Below are 27,693 nucleotides of genomic sequence, written 5' to 3'. Positions count from 1 at the left end.
CACACAAGCTCTAACTATGTAGACCTGTTCAGAATATCTTTATATAACTACAGAGGCCAGTGATTAAAACTGGCCTTACTCTTACAGCTTTTCATTTGGTTCTTACATATCCCAGAGGCACATAGTAGGCAGTACAGAAAATAAAAATACAAAGATTTTTACATTCCAGCTATATATTCTGCAATAAGATATATATATATATGTGTGTGTGTGTGTACATATATACAGACAGAGAGAAAAACTTCAAGTACAAAACCAGTTAAATGGTAAATTTTAAGCCAGTCTCACTGAATGTCCTATGCACATCAAAAAATGCTTAGGGAAAAGATAATTGAAAAATTCCTTAGTTTCATTTTCAGCATTCCAGGATCAGAAGAAATTACTCAAACTGTTGTGTCACATGTTTTAAGGACCAGAGGAATACAGAGGGCATCATGTGAAATGCTGTTCTGCATTAGAGGAATTGGTTTTGGTCTTCAAAAGGGATGGTGGCTGGCTGGCCAGTCTGTTGGCACAGGCATTACCTGGACACACCTGACCAGCTTTTTTTTTTTTAATGCTGTAGAGCTGCAGTAGCTGTGGGGATTTTCAACTGGCTTGTCTGTCCCTTTGGGCTTGTGTCCATCTGAAAAGCCCCATGCTGACTTGCTGACTCCCTTTCTGCTCATGGAAACTGTCCCTTTGCCATGGGAAAGGGTTTGTAGGCATGAAAGTCCTGTAAACAAAGTGAGGGTGCAAACCTTCTGCTGGGCAGAACAGTGAGGCTTTAACCTTGCAGCGACTCACAACAAAACCATGCTTTTCCCCTTGAAGACAAAGCCTGCAAGCCTGTGTAATGTTCTTTCCCTGCCTCCTAATCTTTTTTGGCTGCCAGACAGTAGTCTTGCCTGACCTAAAGATGTGAAAAGAAACCTATGGGGGGGAAAAAGGCATTCAAATACACGATAAAGTGTGTAAACTGGTGCTTTTATGTTGTCTTTGCCTGCTGATGAAATGGAAAAGACAAATAAAAGACCAGGCTTTCTGTAGCCAGTTTTCCCTCAAGGATGAGTTAAACTGGAGTGGGTGAAATTATATTCAGGTGAAACTGTCTCAGATTCATGTGGAAATTTACCCTATCACCTAACCAGAAATAAACAGTGTTGGGTCATCAGTCTGCTTGGAGAGTGATTTGGTCAGGTGCCAATCTGGGCTAAGTTCTGGAGGTGGATGGGGAAACCTAATAAACAGCTTGCTGAGGGGGACAGTGGGAAAGAACGGTACCTTCCCCATGTTGCCCAAACCCCATCAAAACAACAAAAAAATCACCTGATTATGAAATCTAGGCGTTTCCCTCAAGCCAGTTTCTTTTTATTCAGCCAAAAGAAGCAGCTTTTGGAGACTTTATTGTAAGTGTTAGGCAAGAACTAAAATTCCTCAATATCATCACTGGCGACATGAGCAATATTTGGAGAATGTTACTCACTGTAATTACTTGAGGCTAAACAGAGAATTCTTACGATCCTCTGTTTGTGTAGAACTCTTCCAGGTTACTGGAGCAACGCTGGCTTGTAGCAGGGCTTATGTGCCCTGAAGTTGATAATTCCCCCTGCCCTTTATATTAACTGCTCCAGTAACACGTACTTCCTTGTCCCACAAGCTGTACCTCATTTGGTGCTGACAGCTCTTGTTTCTCAAAGCAATACTGAACACTGAGTGTCTTCTCCTTAACTGCAGGAAAATGAGGCTATTCCAGGCATGTCCTTGTACCTGACCTTACTGAGGTAGTATTCTTGTGTCATCCCGACTGCTTGCTTTTAAATGAGCTTTAGTGAATGGCTGTCCATTCACTATTTGGTGATTTGGATGTCCAAAACTTAAAGAATTATTCTGATAAAGAGTAAGAACTTGATAGAAAGTGACAGGTGAAACATGAAATTAGGACAGAAATCTTCTTTGCCCTGTGCCTTGTCTACAGTGGTGTGAGGTCAGAAGAGCATTTCATACCTGTTTTGTGATCTAGCAAGTGACTTTTTAAGGTGTAATGCAATGAAGGACTATGCCCAAAATGTACAACTGCTATGTTTTCATGTTGTGGTCAAGATTTGCTGATCCCTTTGCAAGACTGTTCAAAGATCTTATTATTGCTAGTGAAACCAGTGGGTTTAGAGCTGCTGTTTTGTTTACTTAAACGGGAATGTTCAGGTGACAGCGATTTCTAAAAGCGTCACCCTATTATTTGATGTAAGGCCAGCTGGAAGGCCTTGGTTTTCTCCATGTAATTTTGTGAAGCAGCAGGCCTTTCCAATAATTATCCTCGCTCTGTTTCAATCAAATACTGCTTGAAACTTTGGCTCAGTATAACAGAGAACATGGAGCAGTAGCTGTCACCTCAGAGCCAGCAGTGCAGACCAGACGTCTGGTGTTGGGGATGTCTCTCTCTCTCAAATGCTTATACTGCTGCAAAAGGTGCTTTATTTCCTCAGCTTATGAACATGCACCAGGCACAGCTTCCAGGACCAGAAGTGCTGTCTGTATTTGAGAGAACAGGAATACTGGGCTTGCTGTCAGATTTGATGATTTTAGTAAAATCTACTGTCACAATAGCATGGATACTGCTGCTCTGACTTGTCCATAGAGTTCATTGAGGAGAACAAAACCAGAGGCAATTGATCTTTCTAAACCTCACTGCCTTGATTGATCCATACACTCAAGAGGCAGGGTATCTTTGCTGTCATAAACCACAGAAAATCTGTGCTTTTTTTTTTAAAAAAAAAGGCATTGAAATTTATGAGAGCAGCTAGGAAAGCAACTGAGGAGTACTGGTTTGGGGAGCTGCCACCCAGCACCTCAAGTGACTGATCTGACTAACAGAGTCCATCAGTTTCCCATGTCTATTAGTGCTGCTAGCTCGGCTTTCCCAGTCATTTTTAAGGCAATAATTGTCTTAGCAAATCAGCAATATAATTTAACTACTACTGTCTAACCTAGTTTGATGGTCATCTATTTTCTGAAGTCACCAAATTTTATTTTTTATCCACAATACCATTATACCAAAACATACATATGTTTAAGAAGAAGAAACACCTTTATAGAAATGTTGATAGTGCTTCAAAATCCTCAAAGCTGAGGCTATTAGACGTTGCTGGAGGTCTCCCCGCTTGAAAATTCCCCCGTTGTGCTGGGCAGAACAAACTTGACGTATCTGCCCTTCTCCCAGCCCCTCCTGATTCGCAAAAGTCTGTGCTGGATGCAGGGCAAACTGAAGATGACTTTTGCTATGATCACAGTGCATGGGACGAGCAGTGTGAGGGTGTAGGTCGGGGGCAGGTAGAATTTGTACTGATTCTCATCGAAGGCCCTCGACCAGCCATATGTGAGTGTGTGCAGAGTGCTGATCACCAAGGCAATAAATCCAAGGGAGGACTAAAAGGAAAAGAAACACACACCAGTTAGCAGAGTACCTTGTGCCTGGCTGTTTTCCTGTATTTTTAACATTATTTTCTAAGTGTACGTGACACAGAGAAAGCTAAGGGTATTCCTGTGTTGCCTGCACAGAATAAAACATGGCTGGAAACCTTTCCTGGGTAGTGTGCCAGACTGCGTTTTTCTTTGTCTAATCAGAGGTTAAGTGTGACATTAGAAGCTCAGCATGGATTTCCCAGAAAGTGCTGCCAACTCAGCAGAGAGGGGGGCTCCTGCATCCGTGTGAAGCAGCAGCCCCAGCCCCTGCTGAGCAGGTGGGTACACGCAGCTCCCAAGGGCTCCTCCCGAGCTGCTGCTGCCAGCTCTGCTCCTGCCAGTCCCTGGCTGGCTCAGGCTGCTGACCAGCAGGATGAAGCATCAGTGTTGTGGCTCTGGACCACAGCTGGCACTGCTGGAAGTGGGTGAAGCCACAGCTCCACACAGAGCAAAGACATCTTCAGGTGACTGGCGTCATCTACAGGAAAATGAGATTGTGTAAGCAGAAGTGCTCCGTTCTGAGGTGAGCAACAGCCCTCAAGGGCTTCCTCCTCTGTCTTAAAGATCTGAGTTGGTTTGAGAGCCAGACCATCAGGCTGTGTGATAGACTAAGCCCTTGGACTGGTGAGTCAAGAGCCCTTTATCCACTCATGGAGGCAGCAAGAACCCAGCCCCTGTTCTACTGGCAAGAACTTCCCCCATTTTCAGCTGACATGTTCCCAAGCACCCACAGGGATTTTCCCCTGAATATTTCCAGCTCCCTCTGAGGGTTGCTCTCAAAGATAGGTTTTAAACTGTTTCCCTCATCAGTGGCTTCCTGCCAGCATCAGAGGTGGTGGCTCTTGAGCTTGTCAGCTCCCACTGCCTGCTGGCACCCTGCAGCCCCAGGCACTCGCTGTATTTTCCTTTGTACAGGTCTTTGCTGCTGTATTTTCAGAGAAAAGTGCAGGTGTAGCATCTTGCTCTGCTGCCCTCCTTTGAACACTTGGTCTAAGCCTGCAATAACAACCAAATTTCAAGATGCCTAGAGAGGGAAAATTTTGCTGCTCACATCCCTAACTTAGGGAAGAAAGCCTTTACAAGCCAAAATACCTGTCTTGGTGCAGAGATCAGCAAGAAACACGGTCTTCCTGAAGATATGTCCAGGAAAGAGGACATGGCAGGGAAATAAGGAACCAGGGCAAGATGGGAGGAAGGACTCATCATCTTTTGAAAAAATAGTTTCACCCAAAAAACTACTCAATTCAAAGCTTCCCCTTCTATTTTTGATTGCTGAGAAGCAATTAAAAAACCCAGACAACTTTTAAAAATGTACTACATTGTTACCAAAAAAACCAGACTAAGACTCCTCTAAACTTCAGAGCTAAACTGAATTCAGAGCAGCTGAGGGGACTGGGCAAGGGAGGGAAGGAGAGCTCTAAAATGTGCTACCAGATCTAGGTACTTCACTTTTACAGTATCTATCAGGCACTCATGTGGGTGTTGCTGAGTCCTGCCAAGCAGGGAACAACTCTTCTCTGTGTTACAGCTGAGCACTGCTCACGGCCATGCCAGGAGCCTCAGTCCTGTGTGCAACCCCACACTTTCAGGGACAGATGTCCTTACCAGAAGCCATGTCCATGTCCTAAACCAAAGTGGCAAAAAGCAGCAAACCCAACAGGGTCAAGACTAGTTGCCCTTGGAAAATTAAGTAGGAGTTTACTGAAATATGCCATGGTCACAGTTGAACCTAACAGCAGGACCTGACCTGCAAATCATCCATCATTTATAGGTTGAGCTTCTTTCCAACAGGCAAAAAACCCCCTGGGTGGCAAAAGGTTGGAAGTACCAGCTTAGGACTTGTCTGGCAAAGCAGGGAAGGAAAAAGGGGACAGAGTGAATCCAAGGGCAGCAGATGCTTTCTGCCCTGGGCAGAGGGTGCATTCACAGTCAGCCCGAGCAGAGCTCCGTGCATGGCAGAGATGTCAGAGCTGGAGATGAATTACTTTGTTCCTCTACAGTTTCTCTTCAAACTGCTGCTGGTACTGTGGGAGAGCAGGAATGGAAGTTAGTAGGACAAAAGGTGACACACCAACACAGGCACTCCGTGACTGACCCACCTTTGCGTGGATGGCGGGGTGGGGAAGAAACAAAAAGGTTAATTGGCAACAAACACTCGGCTAAGCTGTGGCGTCTGGAGACAGGGCTGGCAGCTCCTCTGATGGCAGTGATGGGCTGATCTGCTTGTAACACAAACAAGGAGCTGACTGGGGAGAGCAGGGGGTGCCTGGGGGGTCCCAGTGCTGATGCTGGCTGAAGGACCCACGGCTGCACCCGCCAGACAGCTGGATTCAGGCAGGTCTGTAAGTGCACAAAACCCAAAAGTTTTGCTGATTGCAGCTTGGCTCAGTATTTACAGCTCAATATACACCCAGTATAGTACAATGCAGAGCCTGCTGAGCACCTCAGGGGGCCGATTTGCCAACATGCCTAGCCCTGATACCGCTCTTTTGCTCTCACTGATCCTCTGTGCAGTTTCTGGCTATGAAATCTATCTGGGTTTTGTTTTAAACAGTGGCAGAGGTGGTTTTTTTGTGCTGTCACAACACAGGGAGTTTGGGGCCAGCACCCCTGTAGGGTGTTAAAGCTCTCTGAAAGATGCTGTATGAAGATGGTACCTTCCTGATGCAGGCTTTGCATATATTTTCTATTCTGCATTAACTCTTCTACCTTCCTCACTTCCTTGGTGCCTGCAGGCTCCCTGTAATGCATCAGCAAAGGCAATCCAGTCCCAGGTGGCTCATTTAGAAATGCCTGGGCAGCACTGAAAGCAAAGACCCCAAAAATTCCTGACCCAGATATGTTTCTGACTTGTGCAGCCATCAGTACTATGAAATTATTAGCTCAATGGAAGCAGCTCTGACCTCTCACACTGCCTCGACAGGAGGGCTAGAAAAGGTCTGATTACAGATCCTTTACATCTTACGCTACATGAACTATGAAAGAAACCAGGTCAATTCAACCTTCAAATTCCAGGAGGACTTCTCAGGATGGGAAGGTAAAGGCAATCATACACATTTTTACACCTCAGGCAATTAGAGTTGATTTGTAAATCACTGGGGAACATTAAAAATGTCTCCTATAAGTTGAATTACATATAAATCATTCCTGTTAGCCAGTGTTTTGATCCTGTACATTTTCTGTTAAAACTGGACACACGGGGGAACTGTGTATCCAATTTAACTGTATTTGATTGAAATTTGTGTATGTGCAGGAGCTACTGTGAAAATTAACTTTCTTTTCCTATAACTTTGGCAACAATACAAATGGGATTTTCGACCCATGAGGCAACAGATGTGTATTTTAATACTGTGGCAGTACATGGCACTAATACAGGTGTACACACTGGCTGCTGGAAAATGTCAGATTTGGGAAGCTCTGGGTAAGGAGGGGACTAAAGTGGCTCCTGAATTTGTTTCACATGTGGCTTTTGGTACGGCATCTCTCAAACACCATCCAGTTCAACTGAGATGGGAACAAATTACTGCATTTTCTGGAAGGCATCTGTCTGGGCTGTCTGCACCCTGCATTTCACCTCTTTTATGCTGTAGAAGTGCTAAAAATTCCAAATATTTGAGAAAGAAGCCTCATGCTTCGCCCCTTGTATTTACACTGTGCCACTGTGCATTAATTCAGGAAGGCTCACACTGAGCTATGTGAATGTAACCTCTGGAGCCTGGAAGCAGTAGCTGTAGCTGCTCTTTTAATTTCCTCAAGAAAGGCATCACCAACATTGAGGAGTAAATAATTTAAAAGATCTCTCATTAAAAAAAATATATATGGAAGCTAACATGCCAGGAGATCTGCAACCTGCTCTTTTTACATGGTATTTCCAGAGTAAGGCACAATAACAGCCATTCCTCTCCTGCATGTGATCAGCTGGGAGCTCTGTCACACTGTGTCACCTGTCACGCTTTATTCCATGCAGACAGAAATAGGTGTGAGTATCTTTCCATGAACTAAGCCAGGCAGTTCCCATGTGGAGCAGCCAAGAGCTATTTTGGAACCCAGCATCACGCATTTGTGTGGTCCCAGTTGTGACATACCCTTGGAAAGGCTCGGGAAGGGCTCCCACAGGGCAGGTGCGACAGTTGTGTTACACGCACTACCTGCCACGACAATGTATGTGTTACATGACACAACGCCAGCACCCTCCAGGACAGCTGCCAGGCTGCCTGGGGAGCCAAAGGCGGGTTTCAAAGCCTCCTTCCAGGCTGCAAGGAGATACTTCCCTTCGTTTGGGATTCCTGGCATGAGATGCCTAAGTCAGGACTGATTTTTCCAATGTCCCAGCAGCTGCAGCCCTCCCCTGAGACATGCTGGTGAGAATTAATATGCTCCCATTGTCCAGTCTGAAAGAGAGGTTTAAAGTCAGGTCTCCCTTCTCCTTGAGGGATGATCTCTTGGGGTCAAGCTCTCCTGGTGCAGCTCTTCTACTCAGTGTAAATAATTACTGGCTAGCCCACAGCAAGAGGGGGAAGAAGACAAACTGGATTGCTCATTTGGTGATTGGGGCACTCGTGGGAGAAGCAGGGGAGCAGGCTTCAAACTCCTACTCTAATGAATATTGAATTATTTATATACCACTGAAGAGCTTCAGCAGAGCTTAACAGAGGCTGGATGATAGCTATTCACCTCTGCATCCCTGAACCCTGCCCTCCCCTTTGGAAGGGTTAGATGTGTGCCAGTGTGGTGCCCAGGGAGGCTCCACAGGGAAGCTGCAAGGGGATGGGGTCCTGCGGGGGCTCACGCATGTTGGGTGCCACGGGGGTCACTGCAGTGGGACACGAACCCTGGTGCATGCTAAGCAGCCCTGGTGTAGGAAACACAAGTAACAAGGGGTTTTAGTGCTGTGGGATATGACTGTGACAGAGTGAGTGGAATCTGGCCTCAAAATCAGCTCTAATGTGCAAGGGGATACTTGAAAGGTTCCTTCTCTGCTATCCCTGTTAATTAGCCCTAAGCCTGGCTCCAAATATATCCCTGAAAATGCTGCGGCCCCTCAATATGGTGTCTGTGAACATCCCATGGGGAAGATTCAGGTCACCAAGGGAATTTGGCCCTTAGGAGCTTGGCCATTACTGCAAGTGGGAGGAAGGCTCCTAAATCACTGAGAAGGAAAATTACATTCCTAATTCAGTTTTTAGAATCAGACATGGCCTTTTCATTGAAGCCATACCCAGTTCTCTGTGCTGCTTGGGCTCTGGCACTTCACAGACCACTCTGAGCTTTTTGGACTTACTGAACACGGGTGCATGCAAGCTCTGCCAAACTTGTCTTTCCCCTGCACTGTCCTCCCAGGCACTTTTCTTTTCAGCAGCTCACTCTCCCTGAACAGGAGACAAGGATGAATCAAGGACAGATCTGTGTCCTGTAGCCAGCTGTCTCCACAGTGAGTTCTCTGCCTGCCCTCCACAGTCTGCTGTTCCCCACAGCAGCTCTGCTGCTGCTGATCCTCATGTGGATGCCCGTGACACCTTGCATTTTCCCTTTTCCCAAGAAAAGCATCTTCCTTAGGACAAGCCCTGTGTGAGAGCAGCACAGCCCTAGGACACACCACAGCCCTCTGCCCCTCACTGCCTCTGGGTCTCACCTCCTCGCCGAGGGGTCTGTGGCTCTGGGGTGCACAGGAAGGGTTTGCTGCTGACACCAGGGCACAGCTTGCAGCTGCCATGCCAGAGCAGGATGTGCCGGGAAAGCAGGTCAACCCTTGCCCTCCCTGCTCTGTGTAAGGGCCTGACTCTGACTGCAGAATCACTCTCTGGCATCAGCAAATGTCGACTTTACCTGAATGAAACTGAATTCCCTCCAGTTGAGAGAGTTTGCGATGGATGGAAGTGAAGTGATGGCAAGTAGCGACAGCAAGCCCAGGGCAATTATTCCAACAGAGATATAAATCTCCATCCTCCAGACTTCCTCCTCTACCCAGATTGTCATCTTCTTCTCCACAGCCTGGCATGACAATGAAGGTTTGTTAAAACGGAGCGCTTAGGGACAGAAGAACTGAATTTTATCTGTTTTGGTTTTGGAAGCAGGTTTCCTGGATGAGCGCTGGGTCCTATTCACACCTCCAGCACTATCTGCCTGTTTGGGAGATGTGGAAGTGCTCTCTTATCCCACAGCCATTTGGCCAAAGCTAGACCTGGTTTGAAGCCTGCTGGGAAGAACTGCTGAATGCTCTCAGCTCCCATGCCTGTAACCACAGCAGCAAGCCCTAAAGTCACATTTGGAAAGATAATTACAATGAGAACTCAGTTTAAAGCCATGAAAACAAATACAGATGCTTGAATATGCAGTAGTCTCCTAATAACCTTTGTTTTAAGTGCATTTAGGGGGGAAATTGTTCATGCTAATGGAAGGGAAGATGGGTTTTATACTGCATGGCAAAGAGGAACATTTAGAACTGTCCTCTGTAGCCCATTAAATGGGTTTAATTTACTAAACAAAGATGTTGCTAGAAAACAGGAGGTAGAGGGGAAATGAACACAGAACGCTTGCCTGAGATTAATGTGCAACTGTGGCAATCAAGAAGAACCTGCTCAAGGCTGGAGCTGAGAGGCTGGGAATGGTGTTTGATGGATGCTCTGAACAGGCACTGCTGCCAAAACCAGCCATCCTGCTCCCCTGTGCCCCCACAGCTCCTTCCCTCCTTTTTGGGGCAAGCATTTGGAATCACTTGGGCAAATACCCCAGCACAGCAAGCGGAGTGGTTGTGGGGTAATTCCTTGATCATGTTCCCCACTCAGCTGCACGAAGCCTGTGCCATCCCAGGAGGGAGCACTGTGGTGCAGTGAGAAGTCAGGGGCAGCAAAGAGCAAATCCCATCCTCCCATGGTACTGCCGAGCTACAGAGCTGGCTGAACTGCCTGAAGGCAGCAATCTCACACTGGATAAACACTGCTGAGAGTCTCCATGAAGCAATAAAGTCCTTTTCCATTTCCTTGTTCTTATATAACCAGTTCTTCACCACCATTTTGTTAAACTCCTGCAGGCACACGGTGATGAGGACACAGAACCCTCCCTGGATTATGATGTGGTTATTCCAGCAGGCACAATTATGAACATCAGTGTGAACCAACAGGGATCTCCCAAGATTTTGGGAGCTGAAGGGAATCTGCTCCCTCCACCATTTGATTTCTCCTCTCCTAGCATTTTTCCTGCCTCTGACCTAGTCTCAGACACACCAGTGCTGGGCAAGGCTGGTTTCAAAGGCTTATCTGTACTTCTGGGGAGCAATGGCACAGGGAGGGTGATCCTAGCCCTGGCTGTAAATGCAGAGGGAGCTGTGTATCCAGGGAGATGGTAGGTCCTCAGCACAGATGGGCGAGTGCCCAGTGTGTGGTGTGCAGCTGACCTGTGCGGGAAGAGCTCCTAGAGGTAACAGCTTATTCCCACTGTCCCACACCTGCTTTGGAAAATGAATGAAAAAGCCAAGATATTAAGCCCACCACCCAACATCTGTATGCGTTTAGAAGATTCCTGCAGGTGCTGCCCTGAGGAGCACCCCGTTACCTGCTTGACGGCCGTCTCGATTAACAGGTAGCGGTGGGAGCGGCGCATGGGCAGGCAGAGGCTGTACACGGCGTGCAGGGCGGCACAGAAGAAGCTGAGGAGGCCAATCTGCTTTCGGTGCAGGAGCCACTGGTCCAGCCAGTCTGGGAAGCGCCTGTACTTGGTGCCATAGTAGAGCTGGGAGCAGGCTGCCAGCACCCCGGGCAGGTAGACCAGAGACAGCATGACATAGGACACGCACGGCAGCGTGGTGTTGACCACCTCGATGGGGATCTTGTACAGCTTGTTCTTCTGCTCCCTGATGTAGGGGTGGATGACCTGCCGGATCAGGTTGTAGGTGAAGAAGCAAAGAAAAAGCCCCAGAGCCAAAAAGATGGGGATTTTCCAGGCTGGCAAGAGGCGCAGGGGAATGTTCTCGATCTCACGGGCTGATGACATGCAGCCCATGTCCACAGGGGTGAATCCCATGACTTGAGCAATTTCTGCTATGGTGCGCTTGGCTTCTTGGTTATTTGAGCAGATCAGAACCTGCATTGAACAGAAATACACACATAGGGCAAAGAAATCAGGCTGCTGGGATTGAGTGCATGGGGAGGGGTTCTGCGTCACAGGGAGCCTACATTATTCCACTGAGCATCATGATTCCTGGCAGGCTTTTTGACAGGGATTTACCACGGCTGCCAAAGACCTCTCTCCTGGACAGGTTTCCTTTCATGTGTGCACTGCCAGTTTGTTTTACGGGCTCTGTTTAGATAAACAGACAATTGAATAATACTTTTCACTTAGGCAGATGCTCCGAAGACTACAGAGCATGAAGTGAGTGAGGGTACTTCATTTCTGGATAAAGAAATGCAGAAGCTAAGGGGTGGTGTCTGGATGCCATGGCCAGCACTCAAGACTCCTTCTCCTGGAGCCTAAGGCCATTTGCTGATGCTGCCAGCCCTCAGCTGCTGGAACAGTTGGGATTTAGCCCTTGCTGGAAGAAAACAATACCTGCTTATTTCCATCCCTGGCACCCGACTGCAGCGTCCATGCAGAAACCACATTAAACCCCTTTACCACGGTGCAGGCTGGGAACAGTGAGGCCAAGTACTCCGCGTTGGATTCTTTGTGATGGTTGATCTCGGTGTTGTTGCTAACATCCACCAGGATCTTGCCTGCCAGCACATCAGCCAGGTCACAGAGGGTGGAGTAATGTTCCCTGAAAATGGCCACGAAGATGACATCTGCCTTCTTCACCGCCTCGGCCTGGAAGGTGACCTCTGCTGCAGCAGGGAAGAGGCTGACTTTGCGCTTCGGGTTGCGGCTGCCGACCACCACCTTGAAGCCAGAGCACACCAGGCGGATGGCCAAGGACCGCGCAAAGTCCCCGCTGCCCAGCACCCCCACGGTGCGTCCGGCCGGCGGCGTGGGGCTGGAGTCACCCTCCATGCTCTGATGGCCCAGCAGGGGTTTGGCCATGTCTCCTCTGGACATCCTGGCAGGAAAAACAAGGAGAAATGGAAATTCACTGTGAAGGTCTCACAGAGACCCAGACCACATCTGAGGTCACAGGGGAAAATGACACTTAGGCCACTCAAACACACGGTTTTGGTCCCAGTAGCCCAGGATCCATGGGCCAAACCCACCAGGAAGTGTGCAGTAATGTACAGGCACCACTGGAGGGGCATAAAACACCATGCTGGGTTGGAAGGTGAAGGCTTTTAGGGAGGTTTCCCAGGGCTGTGTCATCCAACATCTGCTGGATGCACGCATCCATCCTCTGCTGCTCTTCACGCTGGCATCTCCCACTGCAAAGCCAGGCCAACGCTAACAGCAATCAGGACCAGAAACTCTCAGATTGCCACGGGGCTACCAAATACCTCCAGAAAAAGGGGTTCATGGAGATCCCTGAGACTACATTTGGAAAAGCTGGAGGGGTGCTTCTGATTTGCTGGAGCAGAATCAAGGCAGGGAGTTCAAGTTGAAATGAAAGTGTCCTAAAAGCGGTAAACGAAGAGAGTTGCAGCCCTTGCCTGTTCCAATATTTAGGTCTGGCAAGTGCTGTTTGCTTCAGATCTTTAATGAATAATGAGAACTTACTCGTGACATTTAAAAAATATATTAAAACATGATGGGATTTGCTCATGAAAGATCTTGATGAGCTTTACAAACGTTAATGAATTTTGCCCTGTAACAGATTAGATATTGAGGGCATGGAAAGGTTTTAAGCAGATCAATAAATTCACAGGCAGCACAGCAGCTGAACCTGGAGGCCAGAAAAAACTCGGGCAGGGAACTGCCAGACTGTTCATGGGCTGTGCTGGAGGCTCAAATCTGCCTCACAACTTAAGGAATAGCAAATTTACCCTAAAGGATTGGCAAATTCCTGAAGGTTGGATTTTTAAAGGGCTCAGGAGGCAGCCCAGGGAACTTATACACCAGGACCTCTGGCTTTTGTATTGGCACACTGCTAGAGATTATAATAAAGACCATAATTAACAGACTCGTGATATACTGAGGACGGAGACAACTTGACTTTGGTGCAGTCTTGCCTTGTAGCTGGTCAAGTTCTTTCGAAGTGAAGGTGACCATTTGGATGGGGTGACCTGGTCCCTGGTGCAGGTGTGTTTTTCATGGGCTTTTGGAAACGTCCTTCACCCAAGGCTTTTCTGGGATTGGCCCAGTAGTGGTGCAAAGGGGAAGGGCACTTCTGCATGAACAGCTACCAATGGGAAACAAAGGGTGAGAAGAAATAAATTATTTTTGTAATGGGAATAGGTTGCCAAGGGATTTCCCTGAGGATTTATGCTGTTCAACATGCTCATAAGTGATCTGGGAAAGGGAGTGAATATTGAGAAGATGGAACACATGCGTGGTGATCACAGAATCATAGAATGGTTCTGGTTGGAAGGGACTTAAAGATCATCTACTTCCAACCCCTTGCCATGGGCAGGGACACCTTCCACTAGACTGGGTTGGTCAAAGCCCCATCCAACCTGGTCCTGAACACCTCCAGGGATGGGGCATCCACAGGATCTCTTCGCAACCTGTTCCCTTGCCTCACCGCTCTTATACTAAAGAATTTCTTCCTAGTATCTACTCTAAATCATTTAGGACAGTCACTCTTTCTTGTGAAGAGTCTGCAAAAGGATTTCCTCATTCGAGGTGCCTGAGCACCAAAGTTCACTACAGACACTAGAGACACATGGCAAGAGCTGTGCCCGGGCATAAACTCCCCATACCATATATACACTTTAATGAGCTGTAAATTTGTTAAAACCCCTCAGAAAAATGATCAAAGGGTCACATTACTCTGAAAATACCAACTTGGTGGTCCCTGGCAGACACACATCGAGCACAGCCGAGTTACTAGAGGAGAAGATCTCTCACACAGCAACCACGATCTCAATCCTGCTCCTCACTGAAAGCCTGCAAAACACCTTCAGCAGATGGACTTTGAAACTATAATTCACTGTCCTGGGTACAAACCCATCATGGTTTCAGTGACAACACTGTTTCTATGGCAGAGGTCTGTCTGCTCTCCTTGCCTCTCACCAAGCACCCCCTTGTCCCAGAGACCAAAATGTGTGCTCATGGAAGAAGTGCTATCAGGGGGAAACAAGTGCCAAAGAAAGGCACACTCACTTCTCCCCTTTAAAAGCACATGTCCACCGTATAAATACAGAGATCAAACAGCACATTGCAGTTTGGCTCATTCCACTACTGAAAAAAAAAAAAAAAAAGGGGGGGGGGGGGGGAAAAAAACGTAGAAAAGTGCCAAAGGGAAAAAGTGAGAGAGATGACTTTCAGAGCTCTGTCTGCAAAGATGCTGGGTTTTTTCCTGGTCCCTTCTTATCAGACACTTTATCAAACATTCAGTGCTTTACTTTTCAGAAACCACCTTGCTTCACCTAAATTTGTTAATGTCCAGAACTATTTGTTCTAGGGCCAATGCCATTGTTCAGCATAATTAGCTTGCTCTCCCATACCCCCCCTCCCCTTTTCCTGTGCACACAAAATATTACCTCGAAATAAAGAAAAGCATCTCTGGCTCTCAGCCACAGGGGGAGAAATCAGCATTCAGGGTGACAAAGTGATTGTTACCCACAGACTCATTTCATAATCGATTTAAGGCACCTCAAGAGTTCTCTCTGTGGTCCCACTGGGATGTAAATTTTGCTGCAAGCAATTTTTCTTGTGGTATGTTTCCTCTGTCCTGCAGCTGACACTGAACATGTAGAGAGATGTTGGCAATGTTTGGAGATAAACATCTTTGCTGTCTCCAGTTATTTTGATTAAAAGGGATGACAGAATTAAACAGCCTTTGAAGTCAGCAGGATAGTTACAAAGTAAGAAGACTCAAAATCTCTTCTTTGGATTTTGGTGCGATTATTTCAGTCATGCTCTGACTGGTGGGGCTTTGGAGCAGGAACCATCCCCGCTGCAAGCCCTTGGTGGGATGGTCCCTGCTGCTGGCTGCTGCCTGTGGGCTGCATTGCTGTCACTGCCACGCCACTGCCACTGAAATACTCCTGAGAAAGGAGGGGAACATCCCTCTTTCACCCTAAACACATTTCACTGAGACAAACACTGTGGTCTCTGCCTAACAGATGCCTGGCAATGGACTGTCTGATTAGGCAATAGCTTTTTTTCACTTCTGTATCTCTGGGGAGCACGCAGACCCCCTGCCTCCTGCCACCACCCCTGACTTACCATGTCCATGCTGCTTTTTGTGCACCTATGGACATGTTACCTGCTAAAACTCTCCCTCCCAAAGCTAATTCACTACAGCAAGGTCAACCCACCCACAGTCAGTGCAAAGCACCATGGCCAGGATGCTGCAAAGCCACTCAGATGCAGAGGATCTCATGAGTGAATACCACAGTGCTTGGACACATCTTTAGTATCTCCAGACTTAGATAAACCTCATTTATTGATCTTCCTTATCAAAGAAACCGCACCCTTGCTGAGTTATGGCACGTGCGATTCAAGGAGATCAGTTTCTTACCAAGGAAGCTACAAGATGATTTAAAGCACAGCAGCCCAGTGGGAATAAACAAGCTCCAATCCTAACTAGGCAGCAGCTCCCTAACTAAAATATTGAATGCAATGTACAGCTGCCCTTCAGCTAGGCTGCTAATGCCACCCTTACATCACTGCTGTGTCCAGCTGGAGCACACTTGTTCCCATGTGGAGTTCAGCGACTGCATTGCCATTACTGCTATTAATTGCAGGGCAATAGCAGGGATGGGCAGTGAGCAAGATGGGGAGCTCCCCTCTGCTGGGCACCCTACAAAAACTGGCCAGAAGGCAACTTCTGCCCCAAGGAATGGGATCAGACAGACAGCAGCTGCATGAAACGAAGCAGTCGAATCTCTGTTGCCCAGGCAGAGGGGAGGGAGGAGTTCTCACAGAAGAAAAGCCGGGATAATTCTACATATTTGGCACCTGAGGCTTGGCAGAGGCTGTTAGCTTAGGCTAGGTGCCAGGCAAAGAAGGTTTTTTTGCCTGTCTGCCCACACTGAGAGGCCTCACTCAGGTTTTGCAGCAGGACAGCTGTTCTGGATGAAGCTGGGCTGCAGGAGCCCACTCAGGTGTCCCTGGGCTGACAGCAGAGTCAATCTGCCAAGCAGATCATCCCTCACAGCTACTGGGGAATGGGCACACTTGTTATCCTCTTTCAACAGACGTGGGGGACCGAGATACTAACAATGATGAGACTCCAGCAAGTTTGTCTGGGACGACCCAGATATCTTTGACCATGTCTTTAACAATGAGACCATCTTTTGGGGCCCCTTTCACATCCTCTGGTGCAAGAGGATAGCCTTGCTGGTTCCTGTAATTCGCAGTCCAGAGGTGTTTGAGTTGCACACCCTGAAGAAGGATGGACCTGTGGTGGCAAGGCATGAGCTTTGCTGCAGTTCTGGACAAAAAAAATCAAGATTCATTTCAATGCCCTGGTGTTCAGATTTATCAGATAAAAGACACGTTAGTTTTTCAATAACTCTAATAAAAAGGCAGTGTTTTAAACATATCAAACCGTGCTGAAGAATATGGCAGCAATCTCATATGGAGCTCCAATGAATGTCCTGTCCAGTGAAACCAAACTGGTTCCTGTTTGCACAGAAACTCACCTTTGAGCTCAGGCTCACATACTCAGTCTGCACGACCTTGGCTAAAACAAGGGCTTTTGTGTCTTCCCCTGAAGTCAGTGTTTGTTTAGAGCGACCACATCTGAGTCTCCAGAAGCTGTGGATTCAACCCCTGCAGGTCATCAAAGAGCCTGCTCTATGCTTCAGCTTCTGCTTGGGTGTTACTCGAGATAAAGCACATGATTATTATTCACATTCCTTAATGAGCACATGTGTTGAAAGACCAGCAAGGCCCATGAGGAATCAAATGATGCAGCAGAGCCTTTGGTCCGGTCATTGCAGAGGAACTTCTGCACTGGGAAGGTCCCTTTGGGCCCTGCCAGCCATGGCTGGCACCCAGAGCATGGTCCCAGACACACACACTCACTCCAGGGACAGGGGTGATCTCTGCCCCCAGGGGACTTCCAGTCTGCACAGATGGACCTTTGAACCATGAAGCCAAAGCCCTCCAGCCTCTGTTTGCAGAGCATCTCTTGCTGTGTTAACCCTCCAAAAGCCCCAGCTGGAGAGGAGCATTCAGCACCTGAACCGTTCCACTCAGGTCTTGCTGTAAGCAGAAATATTCATTTTTTTTGGCTAACACCATTTTATTTCCAGGGAAAATCAAACATTTCAGTCTCTTTCCCACACACAGAGAATCCCTCCCAGGAGCACAGCAAGTGCCATGAACCTGAACCTGTTGGAACTGGAACAGATTTAAGTAATAAAAGAGCTTATCCAAAGCTGCTTTAATCTCAGCTCTGGTGCACATCTCTGGAGACCTTTCAGTCCTGCCCAGGCTGACTGGAAATGACTTCCCTGGCTCTGCAGGCAAGAGCAGGAGTCAGGGAAACCAAACTTGCTACCTCTTTCCTTCTTTCTCTTTCCAAAGCAGTTATCTCCCCAATGGTGCAACCCAGGAACTGGCAGAGGATGTAAATCAGCCTTCCGGAAAAGCCATGTTGCAAACCTACCTGGGCTGCCAGCCAGGAGCGAGAATGAGGAAATGCTGGGAGCTGGGCTGTCCCCACTGCTGTCCTTCAGCCCCTTTGCCCACAGGCACACGGGACAGGGAATGGGGGGGGGGCTGTTCACCCCCTGCCCCTGCTGCTGGGGTGGGGAGGTGAGACAGGGACCTGTGGCAGGGGAGGTGGTCCTGCCCCGAGCTGGCATCACTGGGTGCTGAGTACGTCCACTGCGATGCAGTGGGGACAGACCTGCTGTGGGCTCCAAGGACTGCTGTGACCCCACACCTGCCACAGGACCTGCAGAGTTGCTGTGACTCCAGACTGGCTGCGGGGCTCCAGGAGTTGCCACAAGTTCCCCTGCAACTGTCGTCCACCCTGAAGCCTTTGCATTCACAGGTCCTCATCCCTCCTCCTGCCCCAGGGCAGCTCTTTATCTCATTATCTCATTTATCAGGTATTTATCTGCTAAAACCACTTCCATAAGCTCCTGCGGAGCCCTGCTTTCTCTCCTCTTTATCTCTCAATCCAGTTAACCTTATCCCTTCCTCTTTTACCCCCAAAGGACACGGCAAATGATTTGCCTTCTCCTCTGCAGACAGACACATTCTGTATTTGGAGAACAGGTTTCACATCTCCCTTCAGTTTTTCCTGCACAAGTGAAACCCAATTCTTTCATCAGAGCTGTTATTTACCGAATGTCCAACAACTCAGACTCTGTTCCTTGCTCTCATTTTTCTTGGAGGATGCCCAGAACTGCATTTTCCAATTGAGCCCCTAAAAGGCACCAGCTGGAGCGGAGACGACGCTTCCCCAATGCACCACTTCTCTTTCTTCATCTCAGGAAGACTGTTTGCTTTTGCACAACTGTGTGACCCTCTTGACTCACGGGGCACAGTGTCCCTGTCCTCTGGCTCCCCGTGGCCACTGGCTGGCTGGTCGCTCACCTGGTGTCCAGGCGGTCAGTCAGTCCTACCACACAGGACAGAACACGTGCCCTGTTTTTTAAAGCCAGCTCTCCAGCTTGTCACAATCTCTATTTCTCAGTCTCTTCTCTAAAATGTTTCCAGTCTCTCCTAGCTCAGTGTCACCTACAAATTCAGTCTGTGCCTCCCAATTCCATCACACACTAATGAAAACACGGGCTGACAGGCACTGACCCTCCCTACTCCCTCTGGTTTACACACTGAAAAATATTGAGAATGTTGTTTTTGGAAGCCAGCAGTGAAGCCTACGGCATGTCCATGTTCCTGACTACACGATGTTCTTCCTCAGGACTAAAATTCAAAAACATCTTTCAAAACAGGGGAAAGTGGAGGAGACAGGGCTACCAGAATTTCCCACAGGGGCGAAATAGCCTCTTTTTCCCACACAAGCTCAGACATTTTGGCTACAGTTCTCCTGTAGAGCTACACCAGCCTGTGATCACTTTGCAGGGACAGTTTCTCTCCCCAAGGATAAACACTCCACTTTAATGCTGAGCAGAAAAATTACCCATCTACGATAAACAACTGGAAAACAAACCTTTGGCCTGTTTCCACCAAAACGATGTACTTTTAAGCAGTTACCAGTAGGCTCTGCCATAGATACCCTCAAACTTCTGTCCCCCAAATTTGCCTCCATTTGCAGTACCACTTCTCTGCAGCAAAGTCCTTGTCTGAAGAGCTTCCTCTGCCCTTCTGCAAAAACATCTTGCTGCCTGTGCCCACTGTGTTGATAGAGTAATGAGAAGCCTGAGAAAGACCTGCCCTGTAATAAAACATCATAAAATGGGAATCTGAAAGCCTGGAAAACCCTGAGGTTTTACTGTAAGACCGTGGAAAGCCCAGACCTGAAGCAAGATGGAGTTTGCTAGAGCAGTGCTGATGCTGACACAGCACACAAGAGATTATCTAGCTGATGTGACTCTGAATGAGAAGGTTATTTTCTCGGCTTAGCATCTCACAGTTCTTAAGTGACATAAAGGGGTGGTTTACAACAACTTCAGGTGCTGTACCTAAGTCTTATGTGGCTTCTCTTGCTTTCTTTTGGGGTCTTCATTCTGTTACTGCTCTTACCAAGTTAACAACTCAGTGACCCACCCGTTTCTGAGCCTTCCCCTCCCCAAGTGCAAGGAGAGCAGGAAAGCAACCCAAAGCCTGGACGGTGGAAACTTCTCAGGTAGATCTAGTAGTTCCCTGCAGCCAGGCACGATGGGAGGAGGTGTTCCTGCCTAAAATTAGCTGGGGCTTCCACCCTTCTCTGGGGCTTCAGAGATGGGAAGACCTGAGTTCAGCAGTCAGCACAGGGAGCTGGCAGGCTCCAGCACTTTAAAACCTCTTTGTTTCTTTCCAGGAAAGACATGGAGGGATTGCATTGCTTGTGCATGGAAATATTTGTGTTGGCTATTTCCGTGCCGCAGCGCCTGTTAGAAGGGTCTCCAAGATCAGCACTCCCTCGCCTCTCTGATTTTGCTTCTCCCAGTCACTCACAAGATGCACAGGACCACACGGAGAGAGGACAGCGTGGGAGGCAGAGTGGGGTAGAAGGAAGACACAGCCTATGGCAGAGGGCCAGCCCAGCTCCTGCCGATCCCTTTTTCCCCCTCCACGGAGCACAGGCATGACACACAGTACAGAGGTAGCTCTGAGCCAGCCTTGAATAAGCACAGCAGTGAGAACAGGGAGCTCAGCCCAGGAAAGGCAGTGAAGCTCCTGTAGGGCCATGTGGTGCCTTTTCTGCCTTTCCCAGCAGCTCCTGGGAAGCTCCTGGCAGAGATGGGGCAAACACAACTGGCTGACCAGGTAGTTAGTTATCTTTCAGGATCCAGATGGGTATCTAACCTGAATGTTAAGAAGGATGTGGAGACCTGTTGGAGTAAGTCCAAAGAAGGGTCACAGAGATGCTCAGAAGGCTGGAGCACTTCTCCTATTAAGACAGGCTGAGAGAGTTGGGGTTGTTCAGCCTGGAGAAGAGAAGGTACCGGGAAGACCTTAGAGCAACTACCAGTACCTAAAGAGAGCTGGAGAGGGACTTTTTACAAGGGCTTGTAGTGGTAGGACAATGGGGAATGTCCTTACAGTGAAGGAGGTTAGGCTTACAGTAGATGTAAGGAAGAAATCCTTCACTATGAGGGTGGTGAGGCACTGGCACAGATTGCCCAGAGAAGCTGTAGATGACCTGGAAGTGTTCAGGACCAGGTTGGACAGGGTTTAGAGCATCGTGGTCTAGTGGAAGGTGTCCCTGAGCATGGTGGGAGTTGGAATAAGATGATCTTTAAGGTCCCTTCCAACCCAAACCATTCTGTAATTCTACAATCTATTTAGTGCTTGCACATGATCAGCAGTTGGTATCAGCCTCCTTCAGTGGTGGACACGTTGTCTACAGACCCTGATTCTTGAAGCCTACATCCTCTAGGGAGCTCTTAGGACATTTCTGCCAAAGACTACAGTGGTGTATTCATACTAAATGGAAATGCACGTGTTACCAAAACCAAGGCTTTACCAAAACCAATCTGAGAACCTGGAAAAAGGATGGGAGGAATTTCTGTCTCAGTACCTTAAACCCTGGGAAAATTTTCAAAATGTTTAGGCCCCAGAGTATGAAAAGGCTTTTGGAAATGTGTTGGAAGCTCCCATGTCACTGACATACTTTTAGAAGCTTTTTACTTTCATTTAAGTGACAGTTCACTTAAACTTAGATGAAGATGGGAAGCTGCTTAATCCACTGTAGGTCTGCAGGGAAAACTACTCTAAGAAGAAGCAGTAAATTCAAATTTGAAAATAGCATTTTCTTCCATTATGAGGTTGACAAAAAAGCTAACTCTAATCAGTGATGGTAAACTTATAGATAACAAATTGGTGGGTTTTAATTCCTGGTGTGTGACATTTCTTATCACAGCTGCCACTGCCTTTCCCACCTCTCAAGAGAGCTGGCATGGCTGGCCTACTTCTTCCATCATCGGAAAAAATGTGTTTCCCCTGAATCTAAACCTGCTTCTATTTATGGGTGGGATGTTACAAGGTCACAGTCAAAGCATAGTTCTTAACAATAAAACAAAAATAAAAAGCAAAATAAACAACAAAAAAATTATTATGCTTTCAAAGAGCATGTTTTCCTGGGGTTTGATGTGGTTTTGTTAAACACAGACTTGTTGAGTCATCAACATTTTGTTCTTTACAATCACAGAGGAAATCAAATATGTGCAGTGAATGCGGCATCTTATATTACTGTATATTTATTTCATAGCAAATGTGATTTTAGAAGAAGAGAAAATGAAAGCTTGATGCAGTATTTAAATCTTATTAGTCCTGCATCTCCTCAGCCCACAGGAGTATTGATGCTGTAGGCGACAGCCTTCCTCTGGTGCTGTCTCTCAGTTTTGGTTTCTTGTCACAGGAGGCAATTTTCTATGTGTTAGTTTTATTTAGACTACTCTGATGGAAATGATCTGGGGTCCTCCGTACCCCTCTGCCCAGCTGAGGCATAACGAGCACAAACACTCCCCCAAGCTGCCCGCTGTTCAGCAAAGGGGCCGTCATGGGCAGATATCACACCCTGGCCAGGGCCACAGGACAGGGCCACAGGACAGTCCCACCCCAGCTGCCATCACCTGTGGGATGCTCCTACTACAAAGTCACCTCTACAATTGCTTCACAGCTTTCATCCCTTGTTATTCTTACACGGATCAAATGCTGAAGTCCCCCCACAAAAGCATCCAACTTTTGTAGCTTTTACAAGTCCCTGCATCGGTTCAGAAACCACACAGCCGCTCCCTGCTCGCCCCTGAGGGACCCTGGGCCCTGGCCAAGATTTTCCCCAAGTTTTTTTTATATCTCAGTGCTGATTTCTTCCTGGCTGGAAGAAGTCGCTCATCTCCTCAAAGCATTTAGCGAGCTGAGAATGAAAAGTGAAACCTAAGCGCCAAGTGCTGCTCCCTGAGGAGCGCAGCCTGAGCGTGCATCCATCCACCCATCCATCCCCGCTGCGCTCACGAGGACCGCATCCCTTGGAACAGCGAACTCGACCCGTTCCCGGGGGTTTGTGCCCGGTGCCAGGGAGTTTCCCGCACCCGCAGGGATGTGCCCAGCAGCCACGGAAAGGAAAGCGCTTCCCGCGGGAACTCCGCACCACAGCCCGGCGGACCTGCCGGGGGCGAGCATCCCACCGACTTCTCCCCAGTGACCGCCGGCACCGAGACACACCGGTCCCCGCGGAAATCTCCGCCCGGGACCCGGCCCCAGCCCCAACACCAACCCTCGCACCGAGGCGGCTGCGTCCGGAAAGCGCCCTGGGGGCCCGGAGCCCCTGTCCGAGCCCAGGGGCAGAGCGGGCCGCGGGCAGGAGCAACCCCGCTCCCCAGCCCCGCCGCGGGGGTCCCGGGCCGGGGGTGCGGCGGAACCGGGGCCCGGGACCCAGCGCTCGGCGGCGGGGGAGTCCCCGCGGGCCCGGGACGTTCCCTCAGGCAGGGCAGCCCCGGCGACGCCGAGCCGAGCCGAGCCGAGCCGAGCCGAGCCGAGCCGAGCCGAGCCTCCCCCGCCCCGGCCCGCACTGCACGCCCGGCACGGGCGGTCCGAGCCCCGGTGGTTCCTCGCCGCTGGTGGCGGTGCCCGTCCCCCGCCGTGCCCGTCCCCCCGCGGTGCTCACCTCTGCCCGGCGGCGGGAGGGCGAGCGGCGCCGTCCGGGAGCGCGGAGAGGAGCCGTGATATCAGGCCGCGGGCTCCGCCCTCCTGCCCATGTGCCCGCCGGGGCCGCAGGCACCGCTCGGCTCGGCTCGGCACGGCACAGCCTGGCCCAGCACGGCTCGGCACAGCTCGGCTCAGCGCCCAGCCCGGCACCGCCCGGCTCAGGGGGAGGGCGCGGGGGCGCTGAGACCCCCGGCCCCGTCCCCGCTGTGCTGCCCGGGCGTCACTGCCATGCCCAGGTTAAACACACGCGAGCAGGAGGGCATCGCTGCCAGGGCAGCCGGGCCGCCGTGTCCATTACAGACAGGAGTCGAAGGCAGACCTTAATTCTCTATTTATAAACGCATTTCAGAGCCAGCCGGTGTCTCATTTTAATGGGCGGGTGCGGCTTGTTGCGCCTCTGCCCCTGCTATCAGGGGCCATGCACTTGTTCTGAAAAGCTGTGCCGAGAGCCGTGGAGCAGATAATGGTTCTTCCCCCCACGCTGGGAAAGAGTTGTCCTGCTGCAAACACCCCAACACTGCCACATGGCCCCGCTTCGATAGAGCGGCGGCAGCACGCTCCCAAAGCCGCCGGGAGCGGGCACCAAAGGGAGTGTCTCCAGACAAAAGCACTGGGGCAAAACCACAGGGACTCGAAAACAAATCTCTCTGGAGCTTTGGTCTGCTCACTCAGTGGAGGAGAGGAGCACGGAGGGAAAGGACCTGAAGGGATTGTCTCATCCGTTCCCGAACCGTGGCATAGCTGGGGGGATGTGGTTGCAGTGTGCGTTTGAAGCCCGGGCAGAGGGATGTGCAGCCCCTCTGAACAGCCTTAAGTGCTTCACTGCCCCTGCAGTCAGAAGGGTTTTCCTAATGTTTGCCGACTGCCATCCCCTCTGTGTCCTCCTTGCACATGGCATATGTCTTCCTGGGATGAAACAAGCCCCACTTTTTTTCTCTCTCCTGGGCAGGCTGTGATTTTAACTATCTCAGCCCATTCTCACCACTGTCCTATGAAGATGTTCCCTCTCTCTGGTCTCTGTGCTGCCTGCAAATGGGGCCAGATACCCGCCAGGGCTGTCCCAGCTCACACAGGTACTCTCCACCTCTCACATCCATGGGGTGGGAGATACAGAAATCTGCAGATATTTGTCTGCAACAAAGATGTGGGATTACTGAGGAAAGTTCCCATTGGTGTCTCCCAGTGACTGGACCCTGGATAAGAGAGAGCTCCAGAAGTTTGGGATGTTCAAGCTGCAAACTTTGAGATGCTGTGAGTTCCCTGGGTATTGGACAGTTGGAATGGTTAGGAGAAGGAGGATCATTGGGATAGCTGGACTTCATCACACCTCTGCAAAGGCCATCTGTGACTGAATGCAGTTGAGAGAACCAGATTACTCCTTAGCCCTTTCTTGCTTGTTGTGGCCCCTGCCTCCTCATGCCTATCATGGTGATAATTTATATGCCACGTTCAGCTCTTTGTGGAGACTGAAGGAAAGAACTCTCCTGTGACTTCTGTATATTGTTACCTACTCTCCCACAGTATGTAAAGGACAAATTTTTCCTTTAAATTTATTTACAGAACCTGTAGTTGTTGGCTTGTTTGCCTTGGTCATTGCAATTCATCTTATAGATTCCTCTTTGCTGTCTCAGGTCTCTGCACTGTGTGGGTCTCCCCCTGTCCCTGCACAGGGCAAGGCTGCTGCCGTGGCAGTATGATCACTCCTGTGGGTAATGACCAACCCTCTGGAAGTGCTGAAATCTACTTCTCCTTTTTTAGATTGCACTTCCTTTTCTGCAAATTAGCAAACCTTCCACTGAAACACCCTCTGTTTTTACACCTTTCTGTTACAGAGAAGTGCCTCAGAATGAGCACTCGTTTTATACCTGTCTCCCTATTCTCAAACCTGTGGCTGGCCCTGTCCAGGCCACCTGTTTGCTGGACAGTTGGAGTCCTGCAGCTCCATATTTCCTGCAGCCCTCTCAGCAGGAGAGATAAAGCCTTCTCAGCTCCCAAACCTTGACTGGCTTTATTGGTTGTTCAAAAGATTCCCTTGGGAGCTCTCTTCCTGATGAGGGACCTGACATAGGCTTGCAAATTGGCTTAATTTCTCTCCTACCCTGAGAGACCCAATGTGCCAGGATCATGCTGGACTTGGCCAGTGTTTCCATGTGTATATCTGGGGTTTTTCCCCCTTTTTCTTTGCTGGTCCTGAGCAGGGGCTTTTCATTGTGTCATCTGGACTGTTCTCCTCGCAGCAATCCTCTTTCCTGGCCCATCACTTGCTGGTCAGAGCTGCAGCTCTCTGGCAGCACCATCTGTGCCCCTGTGCCCAGCTGGCTGTGTCCTGCCATCCTCTCTGCTGCAATGGCACCTGCACCCCCTCCTCCCTGTCCTTCCCCTCCGTGGGGACAGGGAGTTGCTTTAGATCTGCTCAGGGCTGGGGCTGCCAGGCCCCACCAGTGCCCGTGTGCTGGCACAATGGCCCCGGTGAGCAGATGAACCTCGACAGCTCCTGGCTGCCGGGGCAGGGAGCCATGGGGAGTCCCCATGTCCCACACTGTGTCTTGGGGGGGCTCGAGCCATCCGAGGTGACAGCATGGAGGGGTGCACCAGGCTGGCTCAGCTCCTGCCCTGCACCCAATCAATAAGGGGGGTGACCCAGGGCATTCCCAGGCTTTGCTGTACCCAGACACAAAGGCAGTGGTCCCTGAGCCTTCCCATGCCCCTTCCCCCTTGCCGGCTCTGTTGGGTGCATCATGTGCCAGCCCAAGGGCTGGTGTGCACCCAGAGGCCACTGGAGATGCAGAAGTGCTGGGCAGCAGTGGCTGCACCTGAGCAGATGCTGTGACAAAAGCAGAGTTTGGGGACACCGCCTCACCCCGCCCCTCGCGATGTCACAGCAAGGGAATGGCTCAGCTTGCCCCTGAAATCCAGAGGTAATAAGTGGCAAACTTACCGCTGGGAAACCAAACCTATTTGGCAGGGCAGTCAGTAAATGTAGCTCCTCCTCTGGCTGTCCCAAAGCTGTGTTTTGGGCTGGAATCTGCTTTCTTGGAGCCCAGTGGTACCGTTTGGGTTGGGAAATTGGGTTATCAGCACAACAGGGTTCTGTCTGCTCTGGACTGGCACATGACCCGGGGATGCTGAAAATGCCAAGCTCAGAAAGGAGCTGAGAGGCTGGAACATGTACAGTGTACATGCACAATGGAGGTGGAGATAACGTGGTTAATTATTGCCAGTGAGCAGAGGCCAGGAGTTAGTCTGGGACAGTTGTGAAACAGAGAGCTCGTGTAGGGGAATGAGTTGGGGACTGCAAAAGTGGGATGTGGGAAGATTGATGGCTCTGTGAAGTCAGAGCTGGGCACACAGTGTCTTTGTTGGGTGAAGAAGTGGTAGCTCATGCTGTCATTTGACCTTGCTGGGTTACCTGGAAGGACTGGGAGTGATGCAGACACCTGGCAGCTCTGGCTGAATCCTCATGGAGCTGACAGGAGGGAGCAGGCAGAGGGAAGCAGCCTCTTGGCAGGTTTCAGGCATGCCAAAGCACTGCTCTGTCCCTCTCAGAATATCCCAGGGTGGGCTGTGGGGGTACTTCTCCCACCTGAAGGCTGTGGGGGGGCTAAAAGTCTGGTCTGTAGCCACACCAGTCATGCCATCAGCTGCATGTCTCCCACTGATGATCCAGAAATGCCACTGAAATGCCTGGTTTTTGGACCAGGCTTTTGAGGTGAGATGTGGCCGAGTTTGGGTGACTGCACAGCTGTGCCAGACACTTCAGCCCCAGCATCCTCCTTGCCACTGCCTTGTCACAACTGTGCTTGCCAGGGTGCTCAGCAGGATGTCTGGGCTGGACGTGTCCATAGAGGGTTTATGCACACCTGGGCTATGCTGGATACAGCTTCTGGATGGGCCCCATTACTCCCCTCCCTCCTGGGGCTCTGGCAGCATCCCTGGGTGAGTACAGTTAACATGGCG

The 27,693-nt window shown here is 49.6% G+C and overlaps 1 protein-coding gene across 3 annotated transcripts; it reads right to left on the bottom strand.

The window, feature by feature from the left end:
- Nucleotides 1–19: 19 nt before the first annotated feature.
- Nucleotides 20–26,885, bottom strand: STEAP3 (STEAP3 metalloreductase). Of its 3 annotated transcripts, none has more exons than XM_042041259.1 (5): nt 26,675–26,883; nt 11,986–12,469; nt 10,993–11,520; nt 9,268–9,432; nt 20–3,405 (listed from the first exon to the last, which is right to left on the bottom strand). In XM_042041259.1, the coding sequence occupies exons 2-5, from the start codon at nt 12,466–12,468 to the stop codon at nt 3,115–3,117; spliced, it is 1,467 nt and encodes a 488-aa protein (XP_041897193.1). In that variant the 5' UTR covers nt 12,469; nt 26,675–26,883; the 3' UTR covers nt 20–3,114. The 3 variants fall into 3 exon arrangements, with proteins under 3 accessions (XP_041897193.1, XP_041897194.1, XP_041897195.1); XM_042041260.1 differs by lacking the exon at nt 26,675–26,883 and adding an exon at nt 23,696–23,801; XM_042041261.1 differs by lacking the exon at nt 9,268–9,432 and having other exon boundaries at nt 26,675–26,885.
- Between the last annotated feature and the right edge of the window lie 808 nt (nt 26,886–27,693).

The sequence above is a fragment of the Corvus kubaryi genome, unplaced genomic scaffold (genome assembly GCF_017639235.1).
Source record: "Corvus kubaryi isolate FWS band 111438036 unplaced genomic scaffold, C.kubaryi_AGA036_p1.0 37396, whole genome shotgun sequence".
NCBI classification, from domain to species: Eukaryota; Metazoa; Chordata; class Aves; order Passeriformes; family Corvidae; genus Corvus; species Corvus kubaryi.
Note: the sequence above shows the minus strand (reverse complement) of the source record. Positions and strands in the feature narration are given on the sequence as shown.

Bases quoted from the DNA above. Each gene is read 5' to 3' on its own strand.
- STEAP3 (XM_042041259.1), bottom strand. From the start codon at position 12,468: ATGTCCAGAGGAGACATGGCCAAACCCCTGCTGGGCCATCAGAGCATG. The intron at 11,521-11,985 runs GTATTGTTTTCT...TGTTCAATGCAG, and splicing joins CCAGGGATGGAAATAAGCAG to GTTCTGATCTGCTCAAATAA. The intron at 9,433-10,992 runs GTAACGGGGTGC...TTGTCATGCCAG, and splicing joins TCGAGACGGCCGTCAAGCAG to GCTGTGGAGAAGAAGATGAC.